The sequence below is a fragment of the Nipponia nippon genome, unplaced genomic scaffold (genome assembly GCF_047370975.1).
Source record: "Nipponia nippon isolate SJK-2023a ecotype South Korea unplaced genomic scaffold, ASM4737097v1 scaffold_36, whole genome shotgun sequence".
Classification (NCBI taxonomy): Eukaryota; Metazoa; Chordata; class Aves; order Pelecaniformes; family Threskiornithidae; genus Nipponia; species Nipponia nippon.
In genome coordinates, this window is record NW_028262354.1 from 1786617 (window position 1) to 1812326 (window position 25710).

At 40.1% G+C, this 25710-nt stretch overlaps 4 protein-coding genes across 4 annotated transcripts; all 4 read left to right on the forward strand.

The window, feature by feature from the left end:
• Positions 1 to 3798: 3798 nt before the first annotated feature.
• LOC104014599 (feather keratin 4) lies at positions 3799 to 6406 on the forward strand. Its single transcript, XM_087772408.1, has 3 exons — positions 3799 to 3941; positions 4897 to 5147; positions 5651 to 6406. Exons 2-3 carry the CDS (start codon positions 5031 to 5033, stop codon positions 6020 to 6022), a joined length of 489 nt encoding a protein of 162 aa, XP_087628534.1. The 5' UTR covers positions 3799 to 3941; positions 4897 to 5030; the 3' UTR covers positions 6023 to 6406.
• Positions 6407 to 9547: 3141 nt separating this feature from the next.
• On the forward strand, positions 9548 to 11072 carry LOC104014598 (feather beta keratin). Its single transcript, XM_009467260.2, has 2 exons — positions 9548 to 9627; positions 10701 to 11072. The coding sequence occupies exon 2, from the start codon at positions 10722 to 10724 to the stop codon at positions 11070 to 11072; it is 351 nt and encodes a 116-aa protein (XP_009465535.2). The 5' UTR covers positions 9548 to 9627; positions 10701 to 10721.
• Positions 11073 to 13490: 2418 nt separating this feature from the next.
• On the forward strand, positions 13491 to 17796 carry LOC104014597 (feather keratin 1). Its single transcript, XM_009467259.2, has 2 exons — positions 13491 to 13590; positions 17018 to 17796. The coding sequence occupies exon 2, from the start codon at positions 17039 to 17041 to the stop codon at positions 17387 to 17389; it is 351 nt and encodes a 116-aa protein (XP_009465534.2). The 5' UTR covers positions 13491 to 13590; positions 17018 to 17038; the 3' UTR covers positions 17390 to 17796.
• A 5609-nt stretch (positions 17797 to 23405) lies between these two features.
• Positions 23406 to 25138, forward strand: LOC104014596 (feather keratin B-4). The gene is made up of 2 exons (XM_009467258.2): positions 23406 to 23444; positions 24626 to 25138. The coding sequence occupies exon 2, from the start codon at positions 24647 to 24649 to the stop codon at positions 24977 to 24979; it is 333 nt and encodes a 110-aa protein (XP_009465533.1). The 5' UTR covers positions 23406 to 23444; positions 24626 to 24646; the 3' UTR covers positions 24980 to 25138.
• The last annotated feature ends 572 nt before the right edge of the window (positions 25139 to 25710 follow it).

The window sequence follows — 25710 nt, forward strand, 5'->3', positions numbered from 1 at the left end:
ATTGTGATATTTTAGCTTGGGACCTTTCTGGTCTTATAACTTATTTGGCATCTTGGAAACTTTGAGAATTTGGAAGTTTGTAATATGATTTTCAGAAGCAGTATTTGGGTCTGTGTTTTGTTCGTCTGAACACTGCCGGACTCTGAAGCTTTAATCATGACATGCTTTGAGTGATCTTGACTCAAGGCTTCAAAGGTGAGGTGAGTGTTCAAATCTCATCAGAGTAAGAGGACTCTTTATATGATTTTATCATTAACAAATTTTTATGATGGGCTTTGATGTCCTCTCTTTCAAACATTAAACAAAATCCAGCAAATCTTATTCCTTAGCTAATCCACACAAGAACTCTCATACTATAGAGGAAAAATTACATGAGTGAAGAACTAGACAAATGGCCATAGTTATTTCCCCTAAGAACAGTTTGGTTTTAATCCTGTTACTCACCATCTAGGAACTTTCTCAAAGATGTTAAAACTCAGCACATTGTGTGCAACTGAGATACATCAAAGAATAATAAAGAATACCCTTGTCTGTAGATACGTAAGCTTTGAGAAATTTATGCAAGTTTTTAATTGTATCAACTCCTGCGCTCTCCCACTGGAGCAATGTGGGGTCTGGCAGGACATAGCACAGGAAAGCAATAAGAATGACAGTTGTGTAATTTCGGATGACTCTATACCTCGCTCAGGGTTTTCTCTTTCAGAGCCTACTATAATCTGTTTGAAAATTAAAGTATCATAGTGCTGAGATGACAGAAATAGAGGAACCAGAGGCAAGATACCTGGCATTCAGGTTCAGTGCTGGAACTAGTCCAAATTTCCACACAGTGGGGGAAAAGAGGTAGGTTTGTTTGTTTGTTTGTTTGTTTTTTTTCAAATGTTTTACACTTATGTTCTAAGTTTCTTTACTTAATAATTACTTACTTGCAAAGTTAGCACATTAGGGGGAAAAATAGTTTAGAGATGAGGTGGGATACGTCCCCTTTTAGGCTGTGGCTTGAGGCAGTAAAAGCAAAGTATGAAAGATGGTAAATCAATAGGTACTAGACTGAGTGGAGCCTCTGCTTAAAAATTGGTTTCCATGAGTGTATTTTCTAAACAAATAATTGAAGGGACTGGAATGCACACACAAGCATATGGTGCCCTGTTGACAGAACTGGTATGACTGAAGTAATTACTTATTCACTCAGATCTGTGAGGAATCACTGATTGCACTCTGATGTACATCAAAGAATGGCTTCGTTCTTGGTGGTGGGAAGGCGCCTTTCTATGATGCAAATGGACATGTAGCATAAAGAGTACAGAAATGAATTTCAGGAGAATGAGATGTCTGGTTAAGTGGCCTGTGTCCAACCACAGCATGTCCTGAGAGGTACATTTGTGGTGCTTGTCGTGAATGAAAAAGTTTGGAGAGCTACTCTCTGCCGTAAGCCCCTAAGTCTATGCTTGCTGATTTAAAATAAAAGAAAGCAGTGTCCCGGAACTAGCCATTTTCAGACAACACGATGTCACGGAGCGTTTGTGCAGGATGTTGCAGCCTTTATTAAATGTGTCATTAAAGAGACAGTTTCTGAAGAATGTGAACATCTATTTAAAAGCCATGTCCCCTTTGTACGTTAAGATCGGAGAAATGAGCACAATAACTATGCATATAGATGTTTACAAATTTATGAGAGTATTAAGGCATCCTTTTTTGCATGAATTAGTTCACACACATATTTTTGCAGGTGGAACCTTTTCTTGATAATGAAATTGTTTCACTTTGTTTTCCAGTCTAGGTTCACCCTGGCATTGCATGAGAAGCATACTCTACCCATTAAAAATTCTTTCATCTTCACAATTTACGGGTACTTTTAATTTCTGGTACTTTTATACTGACTCTATTAGTGTCAATATGAAATTACTCCAAGCCCAGTCTAATGAAGACTTTTTTCAGCTCCTCAGCAATTTGTTAGCTTGTGGGTGTTTCGGGAGCACAGTCTAAGATCACATTCAAGATGTTTACTAAAGGCCTTTGTGTGCAGTTCCCTGCCTAACCCACTTAAGGACAATTGCCAGTTAACTTGTTCACCATCTTTAAAAAAATCTCTGAGGAGATCTCCAAGGAGAGCTTCAGGCCTCTTGGATGAGTTCTTTGAACCTATCAGACAAATCTGGAGATGAGCCATGGTCAGGAAACAGTTCAGGAGTGTTTTTGAAAATACTGCAGTGATCTCCGATGAGTTTGTTTTCAAAATATGAGATAGTATACCAAATAGAAGCTCTTGTATTGAGAGAAGGAAGCAGAACAGGAGTGTTGAAAACTTCTGTGGATATTGCTACAACAAGTTTTACAGGAAAATTAATTCTCCAGGTTGCCAGTAAGCACCTGATGCTACAGAAGAATTTGTATTTCAAAAATTACATGTTTACATATTTATGGGTTGGTAGTGTTGTTTAGGTCGGGAAAGGAAGGGAAATATTTAAGAGCATAAGTGGGTCGCTTTAGATAATGTTATTGAAATATGAAAAGCAGTTTAAAAATTTGTAAAAGGTTGATTTTTTTTCTTTAAAGAAATGTTCAATGTTGGTTTTCATAGAGTCTGTTAAAATACAAATGGCTTCACTTTGTGAAGGTATAAACCTATGTGTGGGCTTATAAATGGCAAAGAATGATCTTGGTTCAGAGGTTTTAAAGACATCCCATTGGGCAGATGATGAGGGTGTTAAAACCTCATCATATATCATGAACAGTTTGATAACTTAGTTCTGTGAACATGCACATTATTAATGGAAATTGTGAAGGACTTTGAAGCCCTTCTTCTTTAGGAACCTAAGACCAAGAACTTTTATTTCCCAGATGTCTATTAATTCTCATGCACAATATTCAATAACTCTTCTCCAAGGAAAGGTTCAAACTCTGGAGCTTGTACAGGAGAGATTGCAAAGTAAAGTTAAAACACATATTAAAACTTTGTGTATATATATTCCACTTATGCAATGAACTTCCATCAATCCAGAGTGTAATCACGGTTGTACTGCTGTCTGTAGCAAGGGAAAAAATACAATGGCAAACAGGCCCTTGTGTGTTTTTTTTCCTTGGTGACTCCATGGTTAAGCTTGTGCAAGGATAACACCTAAAAATAGTTTAAAATTCATTTGTGTCCTCAAGACGACTTGCGAAGCGCTATTCGTATTTGTGGTCTGAGATGGTACAGAGGGGAGTTATAGGTTCCCTTCATAAAAGAACTGATAAATCAGGTTTACATGTCCCTGTGTGCCAGCAGCTGTGCCTCAAACTGCGTTACCAAAGTGTAATAGGGTGATACTATCCGAATTTGATATAATTTAATAGTATTTTTCTTTGAATTTCACACATGGCTCTGATTCTTTCTCATTAGATTCAGTGGGATTCAGGTGTGAATATACTTGTGCTTTTTTGCAGAGCCTGCACAAAACACAGACGTTCAGTCTAGATTGTTCTTATGCTTGGCTGGAGTCAGAGCTTTGTAAACATTGGTGGAGATCAGAATTTATTAAGGATTTACACTCATATTCTTAATAAAAGAACAGCTTTGAATGATGAATTATGTATTGTATAAATTAATCCTAATATTTTTTCCTTATGACTAGGGGGAAACATACACTGGAGCATAAATTTTGTTGTGACTGAAAGGTGGCACTGGAATAAATTTGGTCCATAATACCAGAAGACAAGAGAAACTTGTATGATGGAATATGTATGTCAGAAGATAAGGAAATGAAAACAAAGTAATAAACAGTAAGGAAAAGACATGTAATCAGCTGGAAGCATTTTGCATTCAGGACATACTCGTTCGTAAATAATTTCATGCACAAAGGATGTCTGTGGTCCTCAGGCCATCTGAGATGCAGTATAAAAGCTAGCTCAACTCAAGGTCCTTCCTACCACTTCTCTTACCTTTTTCCTCTTTTGTGAACAAGGTTAGTTCAAATCTACTTCTCTTTTTCTATTTGCTGAATTTTTACCTTCATAACAATTTGATTTTTGTTCTTTTTTCTCCACAGTATTCTGCTAGTTGCTGGATTGGTTGGGGGGAAGACTTTTTCTCTTTAAAATGTTGGGTTTTTGGTGTTAGAATTGCAGGTATTTCTGGAGTCCTGACTTGACCATATAGATCCTTGAAATGGTGATATAAATTTATTCAAATGTGGGCTTTCAGACATGCTAAGTGACTCAGCAAATCCCAATAGTAATAATAAAGATTAACAAACTGAATGGGTAGAATACCTGTGCAAGGGGGTTGGAACTAGATGATCTTTAAAGGTCCCTTCCAACCATTCTATGATTCTATGATTGCAGAGACCTATGTGCTCAGTCATCTTTCAAGTAGCAATGTGCATTTTATATCTTTAAGGGTTTTATCCATCATCCGTAATGCCTGAAATTTCAGCTGGGTTGATATGAAAACAGCAGTGTTTGTAAGGGACATGGATGCATTTATCTTCAGAAATGTCATCCAGAAAAATCCTTCTCTTTGCTCTTTATTCAATGGGAGGCTTCTTCAGTGTTCCCATTTTTGTTGTGATGAATCTATTACCGGGCACAGTGGGAAACAAGAGGGTAAAAACAAGAGGGTAAAATGAACCAGATACTAAAAGAAACAGCTGGAGAGCAAGGAAACGAGGAAGGTTTAAAGCAGAGGTTTGTGGGTTTTAAATATCAATTGTATCAAACCACAAAGTTTTGAGCTCTAAATACCACTTTCTAAATGAAGACAAAATGAAGCTGCATACTGAGATTAGAAGGAATAGTCATACTGAGTTCAGCAAGGATATTGGCTCTAATCACATATGCTCAACCTTCTTCTGCTGTAGTAATCAACATGGACTTCAATATGATAGACATAATAAAAAAATTCTGCTTGGTGTCTTACAGTTGCCAAGTTTTGAAATTACGTTATAGGATGCAATGACATCTCCTGCAAGTTTAGAGAAACAGTTTCAGGGACTGTGAGGACAAGGGGAAAGAACAGCAAAAATAGAGGAGAGCTGAGAACCGAACAAACTGAGATGGGCATACGAAACAGCAAACTTTGTGTTTATTGGTGTGTTGGAACCAGACACAGGGAGTACGCAGGGAACTCCTGGCTTTCTCATGGATGGCATGTCTGTGGACAAGTTGTCTGGGTAAGATTTCCAAAGACCTCAGCTTCAAGTATGCTTAACTATATTGAAAATTGTACCTCTTTGTAGGCAAATTTGGAACCTGGAAATTAATTCTTCATTTCATTTTCCAGCTGTCTATTGAACTCTATCCATAAGTACATTTATGGCTAGGTATTACTCATAATTAGTACTTCTACAATGCTCTGAATACCTGGGGCTGGATCTCAGTAGTGTCTTTCCAGACACACAGACAATCAAAATACTAAAATTAAAGTAATGATACAGGTATGTGTCCTTTTGTTCTGCTGCCAGCTATTCCACCGGATCACCACCAACTGAGAGAGGACTATTTCAGCCTCCATCTTCTTGTAGCATATTTAAGAATTCTGTTTTCTTCTCAACTCACTTCCCACTCAACTCCTAAAAGATCCCTGGAAAGCTCCTGCTGTCCTGATACCTGACCTGAGTAAATGTAAGTGCAATATGACTTGCACATTGCATTCACTTCTGGTCCTGTATTTCAGACTTACCTCCATCTCACAGACATGTCCTGCTATGAGAGGTGTCCTTCCACCTCCTGCAGCCCAACCCCACTGGCGAATAGCTGCAACGAGCCTTGTGTCAGGCAGTGCCAGGACTCAACAGTGGTGATCCAGCCTTCTCCCGTGGTGGTGACCCTGCCTGGACCCATCCTCAGCTCCTTCCCCCAGAACACCACTGTGGGATCCTCAGCATCTGCAGCTGTTGGAAGTGCTCTCAGTGCTGAAGGAGTGCCCATCTCCTCCGGCAGCTCCTCAGGATTTGGGAGCTTTGGCTATTCAGGCCTGGGCAGTGGCTACAGCCGGCCCTATCGTCGCTACAACACCTACCGCAGTGGCTTCTATGGGCCATGCTAAAGCGTGAGGAGCAAGCAGGAAGACATGACCAGGAACGCTGAAGCACGACCCGACGCAGGACTGAGCTCATGGCCATGGTTTTCAGAAGTGATGTTAGATACCCACAACTCCCCCTGAAGTTAATGGAGCTGTGGGAGTTAGTCATTCCATAAAATGAGGCCCCTACTCTTATTATACTACTTTATATTTCTAATAAGTATGTAGTTCTGCTGCGCATCACTGTATTTGATACTGCCTGGTGTAAAATTATAATTTAGACAGTAGATGGGACTTGATTGTCAAAGTGCAATGCTACACTGAAAGAAGAGCTCTGTCTGTGGAATACATCGCCACGAGATATGCCATTCTTCCCATATTGAAAGCTGTTGCTTTGCAGTATTTTAATCCACTCTTTGGTATTATTAAATTTACGCTTTTATCATATCTCCCGTCTTCTGTTATTTTTTCCTTCCCCTTTTTCCTTTTTCTGGGTGAAATTCATCACTGCATAGATCATCACTACCAGGTGGAGACATGATATGACTACTACTGGGGCCACTAATAAGAGAAGAACATGTGTTCAGAGCTCAAGATCAAGAAAATATTTAATTTTGCAGCTGTAATGCATATTGATTCCACACTGACTCATCATAATACTTGGCTTTCTGCATCTCTGTCAAGAAATTATTCTCAAGGCTGGAAGTGTTTTATGATCTGACAGAATGGCAGGGTATCTAATCCAGTATATAACGATATTTGCTTTAAGGAATCCTCTTGTGATTCACACTCTCAATAACTCTGACCTGGAGCTGCTGGGTGCAAAGAAAGATTTAGATTCCTTTACCATCAAATCACTGCTTGAATGCTTGGATTTGTGAAGTAAAACATGCATGACAGCAGAAGTCTCAAAGGAGGTATACACATAGCTTTTTGTGATAGAGAGCAAAACTGTTTCATCTATTTATTTGCTGTTTACTGCATAAGCACTGTGTATTTTAGGGCTCCTTATAAAAGTCTGACTGTCTTTACTGTCCTGACTGCAGCCCTATGGAATCCTAACAAAAAACTCATGTCAAAGAATGAAGCATGCTAACATAAAATAAATATAGGACACTTGTAGGCATTAAAACCTTTAGAAATCCTCGCAAGTAAACTGTTTTTACTAAAAGTAAGGACCTGAGATTTAAACCAGATTTGCAACAGCCACTGAAGCTACTAAAACAATAGGTTTTGGGGAAAAAATGAAGAGATTCTCATGTTGGGAAGGTTTGAGGCATTCAGATAATTCCAGTTATATAAATTCTGTTGCAGCTGGTTAAATCGTCACCAACAGTTAAATTGTTCCCAGTAGTTAAATTGCTTATGGTTTATGTACAAGTCTAGTCTCATCCCAGCATCAGATGAAAAGCCTTCCTCAAAGCTTCTTTCATCTCAAAGACCTGTGGATCATTTGAATGCCTTGTACTATTACACTCAAGCCTCTGAAGTCAACATAAAAATGATACAAATTTAAATACGTGTAAGCAATTTGTCAGCTCTTTGGCAATTTGGTAGTTCACCAGCCTGCCATGGGAGCACTCTGTTGTTACACGAAGGGTTTTAATTCAGTGTGTGGAATGTGAAACTCCATTACTGATCCATAAGCGAGAACTGTTATGTCCTGGTTCACCAGCCTTAACAATCCCAAAAAGCAAGATCCAAAGGCTCTCAACCTTTTGAGTGAACTCTAGGTGCTAATTAGACTAAACTGGCAGAATATCAATGAAAACATTTCCAGGCTGTTAATGAGTCTGTTTCTAAAATATTATATACCCTCCAAGAAAAACTGTTTATGTCGCTAGAGGGAAGAATGAGGAAAAGGTAGCATTCCTTGGTTATCTCATTTTACAGACGAAAGTGAAATGAATTCTCCAGGTGAGTGATAGCTTTCACCTACTATAAGGAAATAATTTTTTAAAATACATAAAAAGATGACAGGTAGTATGTTGGATGGTAGAGATTTTGAAGAAAGAAAAGGAGAGAAGAATTTTCTTGTGGAGAATCACTAAAATATGTGGAGTTATAGGATTTTACAGAAGATTTGGCTTTGTTTTTTTAAATAAATTATGAACATTTCTAATAAAATAATTAAAGTTTCTGAAGGTGTTTACCTTGAATTAGTTTGTGAAGTCCTTTGAGTGATCTTGACTCACACACTTTGAAATTAGGTTATTAGCCAGGTGATGCAAGCGCTGAGATCTTGTCTGGTACCTTGAACATTAGGTAGCATGAAACTTTGCATATTTGAGCCATTAGTGAAAAGCTGTTCTGAACTTTGAAATCCTTTGTTCTTCTGAAGACCAAGACCAACCCATGTATAAAGACATTCTTCATTTAGAGTTAATTCCTATCTTTTGCTGAGGGACGGTGGTGCTGAGAGAAGAGATCTGATTCCTGCTTTTTGCATCTGTGCAAGTATTTCCAGCAGGCTGGAGTACAGCCAGGGCAGGCCACTGCGGGCTGCAGAGGTGAAACAAATCATGTAAAGATAAATGTAATGGAGAACTGCTGGGTGTAACTTCTACTGGTGCTGTAGTTTGGCTCAGGCAGAGCACTGCCCCTAAGAACCAATACTTGAAAGCAGTCTTTAACATGCACATTCGTACTTAATTTGATGTGAAAATTGCTGCACATCCCAGTGACTTACTGGGATTTCAGGTAGGAATAATGGTGATTCCTCGGATGAGAGTCTGCACAGAAATCATATCAAGAATTAGAGGCAGTTAATAAATGTCACAAAGTAATAAAATCAAGTAATCAAGCTCTTTCATTAAAAGTGTGTTTGTTTGACTTTGGCATGGAAAATTAAGTTAAAATTTATGATTTGGTAAAGAAATACAGTCTTATATATGTTTGTATTAGCTGTATTCATACAAACTGGGGAAACTGTGGGTTAGCTCAAGCAGTTCTAGAACATGTTTTATTGTCTCTGGTCAGCAATTCTCACCAGTCTTAATTTTCTTTAACCTTTGCAATCCTCATGGAAATTTGGTGCTCTTCTCAGCCGTATGTTTGGGGGGGATTGAAATAGTGCAGAAGTGCAAAATTGGAGAATACCTATTATAGGTCTTGTGGTAAAGCTGAGTCCTTGAAATGGAAATGCTTGTGAATTGAGCCCCGCCCCCCACCTCAGAGCTAAATGATTATTCACCTAAAGGAGTGAAGTCTTGAATAAGGACTATGCATCACATACACTCCCCTTAAGCAGTGTCTTGATGACTGAAATGAAACACAAAATGTACATTGGCCTTAGGAGGCAACACAATTACTGCTGTAATTCAAATGAGTCACCACAGTCTTCCAAGCGATTAAGTGGGTGCACATTGGTGAAGATGAAAGGTTTGTCTGTACTGGAATGTGAGTGTAATAAGGGGAGGGGAAAAAATACTAAAAGAGATTTTGAAAGGGGGAAAAAAAGAAAGGTTGATCAGTTTGGTGGATTTTGCATGCAAACGTATGGACTATTAAATAATTTCATGCATAATATATGTCTCTGGTCTGCAGGCAGTCTGGAACATGGTATAAAAGCCTATACAACCCAAGACTCTTCCATCCACTTCTCTTGCCTTATTCGCCCAGGTGAACAGGTAAGTCTGAATCTACCCAGCGTCTTTTTAAATGCTAAACTGTTACTTTGATGACTGCTTTTTTTGTTTGGTTTTTTCGTTTTGTTTTGTTTTGCTTTTTGTGTGTGTATGTGTGTGTGTTATTCTTAGCTCTTTATAAATATTGCAGGCTTTTTTCCTTTTGGAAAGGAAAATTAGAAAGGTTTACTTCTATCAAAAAGAAAGGCTTTATTTACTTGTGAAGCAGGGCGTAATGAGACAGGACTTAGAGGATACTGGCAATATTGTCTCTCAAAACAAGCAGCTTCATGCTCCGTTTTAGAGATCAACATTAAGGGAGTAGCTAGCCAATGAACCTGGTTGAAAATACAGTCTCATCTTAAGAAACTGGGACTAGCAAAAAAAAAAAAAAAAATTGCACTGAGTTCCAGGATCTATCCCCAAGTCCTGTTTTCCACAGGCAGAAGAGCAGGGATCCCAGCAGACTCAAATACATTGAATTTAAAGCAAGGCAGAAACCTCTGATCAGGAAAATAATCCTCCTTTGCACTCCAAGTTTGCCCGTTCTGGTCATACAAGGTTTGGGAGCAAAGGATGCTTCTCAAACACTTTTCTATAGTTCTGCAAATGCTGCTGGCTGGGCTATTAGTGACTAAGTTCTAGCATTAAGGCACTAAACCCAGTTAAGTGTCAATGTTCAGCTCAGGGCCACTTCCCATGCCTGATGAGAGCTCCAGCTGCTGTTCTCCATCTTCTGGTACAGCCACAATTGCACCTTTTCCAGAGAGACAGTGCAAAGGGAAACTACCAAAGAATGGGAAATGCCTTTGGTGGTAAGGGTTAGGGCAAACTTTACGATGACTGGCACCACAGTTCAGAGGCCAGCTGCAGAGCAGACATCCTCCAGCAGCCTTATAAAAATAAGAGAAGCCTCTGTGCTATTTTCACACTGCCTACTGTGGATTTTGGTCTAATAAGTGATTACCTCTCTGACCACCGTCTCTAGGTACTTTCACATATGTTATCCTCTTACGCAACTTTTATAAACTTAATACAGCTTTTATAATGCCTGTGCTTTCTTCCCTGTATTTCAGGCTTCCCTCTGTCCTACAGACATGTCTTCTTATGATCTGTGTCCACCCACCCCCTGCGGCCCAACCCCACTGGCAAATAGCTGCAATGAGCCTTGCGTCAGGCAGTGCCAGGATTCGACGTATGTGATTCAGCCCTCTCCTGTGGTGGTGACCCTGCCCGGACCCATCCTCAGCTCCTTCCCCCAGAACACCGCTGTGGGATCCACCACCTCTGCAGCCGTGGGCAGCACCCTCAGCTCTGAGGGAGTGCCCATCTCCTCTGGCAACTCCTTGGGATTTGGGAGCTTTGGCTATCCAGGCCTGGGCAGTGGCTACAGCCAGCCGTACCGTCGCTACAACACCTACCGCAGTGGCTTTAGTGAGCCATGCTAAAGCATAAGGAACAAGCAGGAAGAAATGCCCAGGAATGCTGAAGCACGACCCGACGCAGGACTGAGTTCGTGGCCATGGTTTTCAGAAGTGATGTTAGATACCCACAACTCCCCCTGAAGTTAATGGAGCTGTGGGAGCTTGTCATCTCCTAAAATCAGGCCTTTGCTTGTCTTATTCTTTGAATACTTCACACTTCTGATGAAACTTTTTTTTTTTTTTTTATTGCTGTAAATGGGACTTTATTGTCTCAGTTCACAGCAGCACTGAGAAAAGAAACCCAGGATGAAATGACGTATTAGCTGTTGTCTTACTGAGTCCTAGAAATATATACTTATACTTTGTACTTTTTCATTTTGCTTTTTGCTCTCATTAAAGTTATGCTGTATCACAATCCAAGTCTCCTGGTGTTTGTTAGAAAAACTTTTAGCAGCTCACTTTTTGTCAAAATTCTTACTGTTCCTCTGTTTTATTAGTTGAAAACTACTTTTTCTTGTTGACTAGAAATAAGGATTTGGCTGATGACCTCTATGACAAGAAATCATTTTTACAGCCAGGAAACTTTGGGAACATTGTATATACAAGGTAGATACTTTGCAACAAAGTAGAGGCTTTTTGTGGATATAAATTAGATACATTGTAGCAAGACAGATACTATATACAGCATAGATACTTTGTCTACAAATACTGTAGGTTTGGTACATTTCCTTCCCCGGCTCTGGCTTTCATCACGAGGGTAAGACCGTGCACTTAAACTGCTTATTATCAAATCCCTCTTCTTCATCAGAAAGTGTTTCTGATGGCCATGGTCTGAGCAAAGTGGGACCCCAAAGAGAAAAGACCATAGGGAGTTTGGGGGGAATGCTCTAAGAGGAGACCTGCTCCCCCTGCAAATTATATTGAGTATTTTTTGTAATTAATACCAAGCTATCTAAGGCTACTTAAATGTAGATTTGTAACTCATGTTGTGAGCCAAGCTCCTGGTGCCTCTGTGTGGATCATCATGGGCTGGTGCTGAAATAGTTGGTTTGGCAGAGGTACTTATGTGCACTCACTGATTGCAGGCATCTGTGGAGTTAAATGACAGGCTAAATTTTCACCCCATGCAAAAGTCTGTAATTTCAAAGTTTATTTTGAGTATGAAAACCCTCCTCTTCTTACTGGGATGGAAAGACTTTAAATGAATGTGTGTTAGTCCTGGGTCTCCAGCCCCAAACAAGTAGGCTGTGATCTTTTCCTTCCTGAGTGACTAATGGAAGCAAATGTAAAATCAGGGACCTGGCATGTAATTGCAGCAAAATGCAGGTGAGTGATACCTCACGTAGCCCTTGGCAGAAAGGATGCCTTGTGAAAAGGGTTTATGCCTTGTGAAAAGTGTTTATACCAATGATTACAGGCAATCCCTTGCTCTGAGGTGATGGATTACAAGTACACGTTCATCAGTCCTGGTAGCACCAAGACATTGTTCTGCAAGGAAGGTGGATCTGACACACAGGGCCATGGGTAGAGAAATACTAATTGCACTTTTACAATTTGAAATATAATTTAAATCTGCATTTGAAAAATTATTCAAACATATTTGAAAAATAACTAAAGCCCGCCCACTTTGGGTGTGGTGTTTTGCAAAGGTTCTGGTGAGCAAATAATTTCTTCCCTCCAGCGTAAACTAATTTTTGTTGTTGTTTTCTTCTGCTGTTCGCTGTTGAATTCCAGCATAACGACCACACTACACCTGGCTCTTTGCAGAAATACTCCACAGATCTGTACGCAGTAGTTAGTTACGTTAATTTTTTGACAAAAAGGGAAATCATAACATAAATTGTTTAAGCTTATTAGACCACAGTAAGATGCAACCCCAAACCTCAAACTTTAGTCATTTAAAAGTTTTTCATAACAGTATTTGAATAACATTAACAATGAAAATAGCTGTGTTAAAGTATGAACTTTGAGGACTACATATCTACCTATATTTGAACACCTTTGCCTTCAGGGGAGCTATTTGAGCAGCAGAAACTGAAGTTGTGAAGCTCAAGTCACAGGTTCTGCCTGCACCAAAAGGCAACTCAGGTTACACATACAGCATGTACTATTCAGCTGCCTGGGCCAAACAACAAATTACAGCAAATAATGAGTGGTGGGTTGCAATAGAAACAGCAATGCTGTACAGAGACATCCAGTCTGACTGAACTAAACAACCTTAAGCTACAGATACATCTTCTGTTTTAAGCAATAAGCCAGAAATTGCTAATACTGTGAGGGCATTAGCAGGGTTCACTCTCAGTGGCCTGGAACCAGGTGCCCTAGATTATTGTGTGAATTTCAAACAGCTGTGTAGGATAGGCAGGCTGTTGCTAATGCTGTCAATAAGCATCTATATTAGTACAATTAGCTAAGAACGAAGTCTGAGATAAAAGCAAGAACTATCAGAGCTGTTGTGAATGATGTGAGAAGGGAATGGCACAGGAGGGCTCTGAGTTGCAACAACTTTTACAGATTTGTTCAACTGTTCAAAGCCTCTGAGGTATTCATTTCTTTATAAGGAGCTAATTAATTACAATTCAAAATTTATTGCAGATGACTCTCCTTGCCAGGGAAACTTCCATTTTTTCTGTGTCTGTTTCTCCATGCACAGATTTTGGGGTCACTTTTATGTCCGGAGCCATGACGTGGGGATTACTGTAGTAAGCTTCCACTTCCATTTTGATTAAGAATTTTTTTTTTTTTTTCAGACATATAGTCACTCACAGGTGTCTCAGGAGGATGTTCTCACATTATGCAAGGAGTTTTAATTATAATCTGAATATATAGGTCTGTCCTTTATTATACAAAGAAAGCTGTGAACTTCTTATTCACTCACTTTAATTCATCTCAAAGATCAGGCCTTTAAGTCATTCTGACTGTACAATAAAGTGGCTGGAGTCAGAACAATAATTATTGTAATTATTTTCAAGGAAGGCTGTGGTTATCTCTGAAAACATTGGAGATCCTTTTTTTAAACTCATAGTCTGATTTTAAAAGTATTTTATGTTTTCCAAGCAGAGCTTGGATGAAGGAAGAATAGCAAAAATTGATGAAAATATTCCATGGGTACTGTTATGCAAATTAATTCCTCACGTAGCTGCTAGATACCAGCTGTTATAGAGGAAACTATTTTTGAAAAAGCCTGCTAATCCCTTAGAATATGGAGAAGTACTGAGAAGTGGACAGGGTTGGTAAAGCTAAAAAAAGGCTAGGGCAACTTATTTGAGAATCTCTTTGAAATATGAGATGGCTTAAACCAAACCTTGAGCTATTTTTTAATTAAAAATAAAATAGCTGTAATTTCTGCAGCCAGGAACTGGCTAAAATACAAATTTTAGAACCCAATGACTGACCTGCACTCCCAAATCTTAATAATATATTATTACAGAAATGATATGAGAATTCAAATATGGGTCTCATATCTTAAATTTGCACATAATATGATACTTTGCATGCCTAGCACTTTAATAAAAGCTTCTGATAAACTTTGAAGTTCTCAGGAACCTATGATCAAGCTAAACAAGTTTCTGTTCCCAGAGGATCTTCACAAAGACACTCCTAATTTAGAGATGATTTACATGTCTCAGTAGTTAAAAGTGCTAGGAGAGCAAAAACCTCAGTACTAATCTCTGTGTCTAGGATTGCTTGTGTATTTTACCCCTTTATTATCAATCCTGCAAGCCCCCCCGATAGAAGAGGCTCAATTTCATTGTGTAATCCAAAGATGGCTGTAAAGTGACAGAAAAATTCATTCTTGTAGGTGGTGACTTCTGCCTCTACAGCCGAGTTTTGCAAAGCTCTTCCTTGAGAAGGAATGTCACTGAGCAATGCAACATATTTATGCATGTAGAAGTTAACCTAAAAACAGTTGCTGGTGTTTTGAGGTCTGAGATAAGAATAAAAGTGGATTTGTGCATTCTTTAGATAAAGAATTCAAAAGAGATCAGGCCCAGAATTAGAGACAGCCAGGAAAGATCCCGTATTAATAAGATTTGTGCTTCTGACTCTTCCACAGACGTGCTATCATTTGACATTATCTCGTTAGATGGGACTTCTAATACTCTTTGTTTTGTTTTGTTTCTTCTCCTGTGTCAAAGAAGCGGTATCCTAGGTGCTTTTCTAGTTATATCTCAGCCTTTGTACACAGCCATAACACTTTTCAATTCCTCCCAACTCTCACAGGGTTCTTCAGTGTCCTTCCCTTTTAACAGTATTTGTGCTGCTTCTCTCATTTTGGGGATGGAGTTGGGTGAAAATTGTGTGTATTCTTGGCCATTTTCTGAAAAAATTAGTCCCTCTTCTCTTTTCCCTAAAAGCAGCTTGAATCCCCAAACTACAAGTGCTTATGGGTTGACTTCCACAAGCTGAAATTCTTCATGATTTCCAACAGTATTTACCTTGCGGAGGAGGGTACAAGGGACTGCGTTATGTAAATGATGCTTAATCTCCTTTAATGACACAAGGCAGATCCAAAAGGATTTTGAAGGCAGAATAAATTCTTCTGAATTAATCATTCTAGTGTTCCCAGAAATTAACTTGGCCTGGAATATTTTAAGATGAAAGAAACTTGTGGTCAGATATACATGCCACAAGATAAGGAAGTGAAGCAGTAATAAACACAAATACTGAGGCAAAAAAACATGTAATCAGTAGTGGCTAATAAATAACTTGATGCACAAAGAATGTCCCAAGTTGTTGGGCAACTTGGGACTCAGTATAAAAACCTGAGCAACTCAAGGTTCTTCCATCCATTTCTCTTGCCTTCTTTGCCTTGGTGAATAAGGTAAGTTTGAACCCATTTATTCTCTCTTTATATGTTGAACTGTTGCCTTGATGATTTTGTAACTTTTCCTCACTAATGTTGTAGTACATTCAGCTTTTTTCTCTGAGGGATGAAGGGGTTCTCATATGAAAGAGGAAGTTTTCTGTTGGTGGTCAGTTATAAAAATCATTGAACGGGGCATTTAGCCACAAGTTAGCCAGCTAGGTCTATTTATTCAACTTGGGGATCCAAACAAGTTTTCAGGTCCTGCAGCTGAACACAAAATACCTGTAGTGAATTCTTGGGTCTGTTCAGAGTAGTGGCAAGGAGTGACCTTTGACCAGTTGCTTCTCCATCTTCCAAACAACTATGGAGAGGTTTGCACTGTAGCTTCTGAGATCTGCTGATAATATTAATAGCAATACACTAAAATATATGTGTTCCTGAATTCAGCTGCCTGTCTTTCTATTTCTTATTGAACAGATTTTAAATGCTTAAGCCTCTATTTTCCACTTTCTAAAACTGGGAGAAGGGACCTCCATTGTGGAACATGCATAAGAAGAAGCGGTAGGAACAAAATGGGAAAGGTTATTTGCTGTATTAGCATTAGGTAGGATGTTTGTCATCATTGACTCTTTAGCAAAGAGGTAAGCCTTGGATCAGGAATAACAAGCTGAGTCTTACTCATTCCAGCAGAGCACCTTCATCTGAAGGCTGCAGAGTCAACCTCCACTTCTCTAGGACACACAGAGCCCTAATACTTTTCCTGTGTGCAGTCTCAGCTGCAAGGGGAAGTGTTGGAAGTGCCTTTTCCTAAGGTAGGTTTATGACCGTGTGGTTAGGGCACTCTGCAATGTGAACGAAGAGGCTTTCAAAACCAGCATATACCCTGGTTCTTGGGTGAGTTGACTAACCACAGAGGCTTCAGGATAAGTTCCTGACTGAGATGCACCAGTGCTACCTTCCCTAGCAGTCTCCTTAAAGAAAATGCAAGCTCAACCCTGTTTTCAAAGTACTTCCTCTGGATCTGGTGAAAAATGTCATCTTGCTCCCCATGGAATCTCTTGTTAGTTTGTTATATCCTCCCCTCAGCAGAGAATTTCAGCTGTACAAATAGTTTCATTTAAATTCTTGTATTGCATTTCTTTCTCTTTTTGTGTTTCAGATTTACCTCCACCACACAGACATGTCTTGCTACGACCTGTGTCCACCCACTCCCTGCGGCCCAACCCCGCTGGCGAATAGCTGCAACGAGCCTTGTGTCAGGCAGTGCCAGGACTCAACAGTGGTGATCCAGCCTTCTCCCGTGGTGGTGACCCTGCCCGGACCCATCCTCAGCTCCTTCCCCCAGAACACCGCTGTGGGATCCTCAGCATCTGCAGCTGTCGGGAGCGCACTCAGTGCTGGAGGGGTCCCCATCTCTTCTGGCAGCTCCTTGGGATTTGGGAGCTTTGGCTATTCAGGCCTGGGCAGTGGCTACAGCCGGCCCTATCGTCGCTACAACACCTACCGCAGTGGCTTCTATGGGCCGTGCTAAAGCGTGAGGAGCAAGCAGGAAGACATGACCAGGAACGCTGAAGCACGACCCGACGCAGGACTGAGCTCATGGCCATGGTTTTCAGATGCAATGTTAGACACCCACAACCTGAAGTTAATGGGGCTGTGGGAGCTTGGCATCTCCTAAAATCAGGTCTTTGCTTGTCTTACTTTTGTTATGCTTTACTTTATATTTCTGATCAAATGTCTCGTTCTTTAATGCTTTTGTGTATTTGACAACGACTAGGTAAAATACGTTGTTAGAAATCGTTCTGCATGACTCAGTGCAGTCCACTTAAACAATGAAGAAGGAAGATCTCATTTTGGTGAATGTGTTATTGTGAGAGGGATGAGTGGGTACTGTCCTTAGTGGACCATGGAAACGTATTCCTTACACTTTACATTGCTTCCTTCCATTCCTCAGCCTCATTAAATTTGTGCTGCATCATACTCTGAGTCTGCCTGTACTTCTTTCTTCTCCCAGCCCCTTTTCCAGCTTGTCTGTGGTGAAACAGGTCCCTTTGCAAGTCATTAGTTCCAGGAAACACTGTGCAAATAACTTCATTGCCAAAGGAGAACAAGTCAGATTTCAGTTGTGGAAAAAGTTTTTTTTCTTTTTGTCTATACATGGTACATCCAGCCTGAGAGAATTTATCAAAGGCTAGAAAGAGATGATGCTCACCTGTAATGGGTGCAGCTCCTGTTGCTGCATAAGCAGGAAATCTTAAAGTAACAGAGCTGCTTCTGTTTATGCTTTAAAGACCCTTTACCTACTGTACCATGGAGATGGAAAAAGGCCCTTTAACTGTTTTAATATAGCTCTGTTGTGAGAAAATGTTTATTTTGAGATGGATGTCTTTGAAGAGGGATGAGAATGGGGCAATAAGCTGATTTGAGAAGGGGGATTAGCTCCTCTTCAGCGAGCAGTGGATAGCCTAATTTCAAGGAAAAGGTCACTGACAGGAATACTGTTTCTCCTTGTCCTTGTAGATGTAATACACGAGTATCTATGTAGAAAAGAGAAGAGAAACACAGCAGGAAAAGCTACAGGGGCATGAGGAACACTAGAAATTATAGGGATAAACCTTTTTCTGAAGTGCTACCTCCACTCATCTGTTCTCAGCTTGCTGCACAAATATGTGCTATGACCTGGGCAACCTGGAAGAAGATTGTGGCTTGCCTTACCCTATCTGCGGTACCTAGGAAGACCCCTTTAAAAGAAGGGAGAGATTATGCTTTTCCTGAGCACAGCTGAGCTTCCTCAGGGCAGAGGTGGTGGGACAGAGGCAGCAAGCTGGTGCAGCTCTCTGAGTGCAGCCTAGACCTTTCTGATGGGTGCAGCACCGCTTGGCAGCTGAGATCAAGCCCTGGTAAGTCTTAGAGGGGAGGAAGAGAAGGCTTTGTGGTGTTTTTGCAAAGGAATTGGCCTTTAAAATTTACTGGCCTGGAAAGCACATCTGGGAGAAAGAGATTTTAAGTTCTAACCCTTTCTCATCGTGTCTTTATAAACTGACTCCTACCTGTTGTGCCTAGTAGATGTGAACTTTATCAAGCGTTGCTTTGTTCCAGCTTGATTATCTGTGTTGTAATACAGGTAATGTTTAGAGACTGGGAGCTTTGGTCCCTTGCGGTGGGTTGACCTCGGCTGGATGCCAGGTGCCACCAAGCCACTCTGTCACGCTCCTCCTCAGCAGGACAGATGAAGGGAGAAAATGAGATGAAAAAAAACCCAGACCAAACTCGTGGGTCAAGATAAAGGCAGTTTAATAAAAGCAAAACCAAAGACCATGCGTGGAAGCAAAAGGAAAACAAAAATTTTATTCTCTACTTCCCATCAGCAGGTGATGTCCAGCCACTTCCGGGTAAGCAGGGCTTCAGTACACGTAGCGGTTGCTCCAGAAGACAAACATCATAAATAACAAATGCCCCCCCTTCCTCCTCCTTTCTTTTACCTTGTATTGCTGAGCACAAGTCCTATGGTAGGGAATACCCCTTTGGTCAATTTGGGTCAGCTGTCCTAGCTATGTCCCCTCTCAAGATCTTGTCCACCCCCAGCCTACTGGTGAGGGGAGGGAATGTTGGAGAGACAGCCTTGATGCTGTGCCAGCACTGCTCAGCAGTAGCCAAAACACTGGTGTGTTAGCAACACCTTTCTAGCTACTCATACAAAGCACAGCACTATGAGGCCTGCTATGGGGAAAATTAACTCCATCTCAGCCAGACCCAATACATCCCTAAAAAAAGAAAGTTTGAAAAGCTCTGCCTGAAGGCTCTGGATGATTCACTGTCCTGTCAGCCCATACGACTCACAGCCTGATATCTGTGAAATTTCTTGCTTGGAGTCTTTGTCTGTGTCTGTACAGACTGATGTGGAACTGTAATTAAAACCAGGGAAAGATGTTGACAAAGTTATATTGACTACAGTCATTAGTGGAGCTAAATTAAAGGAGGTACGTCAGTTCCATGAAAGAATTAATAATTTTAAGGAACAGGTTTTCTTAATAAACAACAGAAGAGAATGGAAAGTTAGCAGTTTGATATTATAATACAGCAGAAGGTTGGTCTGAATTAAATGTGTAATATATTTTTTGCCATCTCAACTGAAGCTATTGCTTGATCAAAGAGGATGCATTCCAAATAAGTCATCATTCATTTGCAGTTGTTGTAAAATAGCTTTCTCTTATGGAGATCAACCTGCGTATCTAACACAGCAGAGAAGTTACAATTCCGCAGTATCGATATGGCTGGAAAGAGTTATGGCTGAGGCACTACAGTGAAGGTATCTTTAACATATTCAGGTGGACAGATAGTGACATTTCTCATGACAAAGTACATTTTCCTACTCTTGCAATCCCCTTGTGCAATTCTATGTTAAGCTTTCTTCTAATCAACTGCACCAAACCTCTCTGCAGAGGTAACCCCTGTGCATGTAGACTCTTTCCAAAGGCAGAATCTTTCCTTCAAGCATTCAGAAATTGTAGTAGAAAGGTCTAGTATGCAGCTCATTTCTTCAAAACAAAGAGCAAAAGCAATCCTTAAGCATCGTTTTCCCCCTTCATTCCTGTCCCGAACTGCTTTCTTTGGGTTAAAACTTATCATAGCAACAAGTATAGCACTGTCCCAAAGTAAAAGGTTTCTCTGTTGGTTTTGTAGTTAACCAGAAAGCGTTTCATTCACTGCTGCAGAATATGATCTAGATTATTATGTTACGGAAAAAAATTTCTAGGCAAGACAAGCTCAGGAGCTGCCTCTCAAGTTGTTATTGTGTTTGCTTTGGAAATGTCATACTGTATTAGACTGGGGACTACGTAATCAGGCAGCATGTGTGCAATAGCAGATAGTACTAGACAATAAAACAGCGGCATAAAAAGCAGCGCATGGTAGAGTACCCATGCTCTGAATGAAAGAACCATCTGTATGCTCTTTTTCTCAACTGATAAACTTGCATCTGTTAAACTGATAAACTGCATCTATCACCGAATAGCTGGAACAAGTTGGTCCCATAGAAAAATGAATAACACAAGCTGGTTTTGCAGGGCACTAAGTATTTGCTACTGCTGTCGGTGAAAATGTATTTCAATACCAAATTTTGTAAAGCTGAAACCAGAATTGTAGCGTCTGCTGTGCATACAGGGATAAGGGAAGAGGCAGGAAGGCTCTGAAGAGCAAGAGGTTTTATAGCTTTCTCAGGCTGCCTGGAGGATCTGAGACGTTCTTGTACGTTTACTAACTAGTTGCTACATTAATTTTTTTTTTTTTCATATGGCTGTGTTCCCACTAGTGAAATTGTTTTGTTTACTGTTTATGTTTATTGCCTGGACTTATCCTGGCGTTTGATGAAAAACACAATCCATGGTGTCTCTTTCATCTTTTTGGTTTACATCCATTAAATATGCCTGGCTCCATTATACCAACTCCACCTTCCCAAAATGTGGATGAGTCAAAATTCAATTTGGTTAGGAATTTTGTCTGTTCTTTAGCATTTTGGTCCCACTGGCCCATGGGATTACCACCTGATGTCACAGCAAGAGCTTTTAATTTAAGTCCTGAGTGTGCAATTTCATCCCTGATAAGTGACTGTGAGATTTAGGATCACTACTCTTTGTAATATTCCAATGAGCAATATCTCAAAGCTTTCACCTCCTGGGATGAGGAAATTGAGCCAGCCAGGCTAACTTGACATATGATCACCTTCAGAAGAGGACTTGTGATTCTTTTTATCACTATACCTTTTGATGAGTTTGTTTTCAAAACCACATGCTTCTTTTATGGTCAATAGTTATTGCTATAAAGGAATATGGTTTTTAACATTTTGATACCGCAGTAGTGTGTCTCTCTGTGTGCATTGGTAAGAGCATTGGGGAAAGACTGGTAAATCTCAAGGGACAGGAGAGCTTCAGTCAGTAGTGTCACTGACGGGGGTCATCACATACCTAAGGACATCCACTGACCGATGATTGGAATGGGATTTTTAATATGTGATTTGGTGCAAATACTTATTTATATTTTAAGTAAAAAATGAAAGGACTCCAGTTTGTGACACCATATAATGTGAGGAAGTTTGTGAAATTCATTAGTAATCCTGGTCACAAATTTTAAATGCTGATCATGTTCAAATAGTGTCACATACCTTCACATTTTCTGATAATGCATTATTTGCATGTCTGAGCCATTGATGAAAATGTGTTGTGAACTTTGCAGACTTTTGTTCTTCAAAAGTGTACAATCAGCATTTATTTCCCAGGAGATCTTAATGAGATACTTATGGTTCAGAGATAATTTGCATGTCTCTAGCTAAGTGATTTAAACATTAGGAGAGGAGAGATTGCAATACCGATCCCTGCCCTAAAGTCTGCTTATGCGTTGTATGCAATTACTTTTTAATCTAGAAATCGTCTTTGAAAAAGAAATTGAATTGTTGCACATTGCAATGTTCTTTAAGACCATGCAAAATGAAGGCAACATTATTTGCTTTCAAAAGAAGAAAAAAGAACAAGAATATTGTAAAGTTCTGTAAGCAGCTACCATTAATTTGGAGTATAATTTTGTATAATAGTGCAAGACACAGTAGGGGAAAAGAATAATTTAATGGCAAATGTAAAACTGTTTGGCGTCTTTAATGACCCCATAGGTAAGCTTCTGCAAGACTTTGAGTGCCAGTGTCTCTGACTAGCCTAAAATTCACATGCATCCTCAATGTGACCTGAATGGTTTTCCTGGAGTTTGATCTAGGAAGAAAGCTAAAACTGCAGACTACTTAGATTAAGGACTTCGACACTCAGTTCCCAAATTGAAGAGCTGTGTCTCAAATTCCTTCGTGGAAGTGTAGTAGTTTAATATTAAATGAATAGATCAGACTGCTGATACTCTCTCATCCTGTCTCCCGAGTCACAAAAGTAAAACAATATGTTCCCTCAAATAATCTATTTCCCACTAAGTACCTTTGAGACTGGTAAAGTGCAGTCGGCTCTGCTAAGTGCTTTCTATAACAATTTTGTTTTCTGAATTTGCACAGCTGTCTGGCTGTTTGAGAGGAATTTGGCAAACCTAGAGTCCAATTCAGAGTCAGAAATAGTAACTTCTGGCTTTTTCAGAGTGAGATGTGTCAAAAACTTATGCTCTCCATGAAGAGCAAAGGGGGATTTCACAGGGGAGTTCACGTGTGTCTCTCCTAATATATTCATCTTGGCAAATGACATACAGTGCGTGTATTGTCCTTAGGATGCAAAAGAATTCGTTTAGTAACTCAGATGAATCAGTTGATTTGACCAGGAATTAACTGGGCTCATAAGATTTTAAGATAAAAGAAACCTCTGTAGTGGAATGCATACATTATGGAGAGGAAATTAAATCAAGGCAATAAATACAAACAGTGAGGAAAAAATAAATCATCAGCTGGGAATATTTTGCATACAAGAAGTCTTTAGCAATTGGCTGGCACAGCTGCATGCACAAAGTATGTCTCAGGTCCTCAGGCACTCTAGGACACAGTATAAAAGCCAGCACAGTGAGAGCTGCTGCCATCCGCTTCTGCCTTATTCTCCTTGGTGAAAAGGGTAAGTCTGAATCTGCTTACTGTCTTTCAATGTCCTGAATTGTTGCCTTGATCATATTTTATTTTTACACTGCCTTGTCTATAGCAGTCTAAGGTTTATGCTCTTTATCAGTGTGTGTGGGAGACCTGCAAGTAGCTCCTTTTCTAAAAGAGGGTAGCTGTTCTTTGAAGGGTGGCAATTGCTGGATACAGGACTTCAAACTCATTTTTCATTTGTGTTACTGGATCATTCAGTTCCAATATGTTCAAATCTCTGTGTGTGAACTGCTCAGCAACTAGAAATGGATGTGGAGAATCTGTACAGAGATTTTGGCTTTCTTGGAGCTTTTTCTGTAGATAGACAAGTGAGCTCAAATTTTCAAAACTGTGCTAAGCAATATTGAAAGTATATCCCTTCTTGCACCAGGATACCATGAAAATAATCCTTCTCTGTTCCTAAGCCCTTTGAGACCAGAAATATTTGAATCATCTCCTTCTAAAATGCTCTGGATACTTTGGCACTAGATCTCCTTTGCAGCACCTCAGTAACCCGAAACTGAAATATCAATAGTAAAGCTTCCACCTGGTCTCTTTGCTTATCAAATGTTTTTGGACACCGTCAACTTCCATTTCCCTCTCCTTCAGAAACAGGCAGAAAGGTGCTTTCTCTGTAAGACTAATGTAAGAGGAAATACGCACAAAGAAAAGGGGATGATTAAATAAGGATTAAGCAGAATATTTGTTCTTTTGCTGTTTAAGAGACAAACCCATCTGTGGGGACGATAACAGCTCCCTTTCACCAGTGAGTGTCACATTATCAGGTTATGCTCCTCACTTCTACCTGCTGAGGAATTTTTTCTTCTTCCCTCTGTTGTGGGGCGAAGATTCTCCTAGCCATACCATACAGGAGATCATAAGCCTTGTCCCTCACTTCCCACCTATTGCAGGGCTGCATGCATCCTGGAGGAGTGTTGTGGGAAACGAGTTATCAGAGACAGCTCAGGAGCAGGTAGAGCTACCCCTTGAGCTGTCCTCTAGCATAGAGGAGTTGGGTTTCATTGAAGTCTTCTTTCAACCTAAGACTAACACATTATTCCATTCTCCACACAGTCTCTAGTTAGTTTCTTGTGCTTTCCATCATCTTAATTACATGATTATAATTACAATGTCTTTCTTGTATTTACTCCCTTCCCTGTGTTTCAGACTTAGTTCCATCTCACAGACATGTCCTGCTACGACCTGTGTCCTCCCACCACCTGTGGCCCAACCCCGCTGGCAAATAGCTGCAACGAGCCCTGCATCAGGCAGTGCCAGGACTCAACATACGTGATCCAGCCTTCTCCCGTGGTGGTGACCCTGCCCGGCCCAATCCTCAGCTCCTTCCCACAAAATACCACAGTGGGATCCTCAGCATCCGCAGCTGTAGGGGATGCTCTCAATGCCGGGGGGGTCCCTATCTCCTCTGGCAGCTCCTTGGGACTCGGGAGCCTTGGATATTCAGGTCTAGGTGGCCTTTATGGGAGGTCCTACCGTCGTTACAACCGGTGTGGGCCATGATAAAGCCTTGGGGAAAAACCACAAAGGAACAACCAGAAGCTTAAAAGAATGATCCGGATAAAGGACTGAGTTCATGACCATGGCCATATGCTTGCTGACCACCCTCAGCTTTTCCCTAAGCTAATGGGACTGCAGGAGCTTGGCATTTCTGATTTAATGCCTTTCTCTGTTGTCAATGAGGTGAAAAATGTAACTTTTATTGTTGCATGTAGGAGTTGGGTGCCCAGCTGTAAAGCATTGCCTTGAAATGGATGATTAGTTTTATCCATATTCAACCCTACTGCTTTCTTATGCTGTACATTTTTAAAAAATCTACTTCTCACTCATTAAATTTATGGTGCATCATAATATGTGTCTTGCAACGTTCTTCCTCTCTCTTCCTCTTTGGAGCCTTCTCTGGGAGAAATTTGCCTGTGCATAAATTGCCAGTACCAGACAGATGTTCATTTAAATCATACCATACCAATTAGTAAGAAGGTATTCATAAATAAATGTAAGCAATGAGTAATGCTCCTTTTTTGATAGGGTATATTTTCCCTTAGTCACACTTCCTGAAGTACAATATGGAATAATCATTCCTGGCTAACAATCAATGTTGGGGAAAAAGATGTGGGAAAGCTGATGCTGTCTTACAGGCAATATATCATTTCATAGCTTGGTATTCCAATTCCTTGGAGCTCAAAATTCCAGCACTTTCTGGTATTATTTTCAGACTCACTTTTTAGATTATG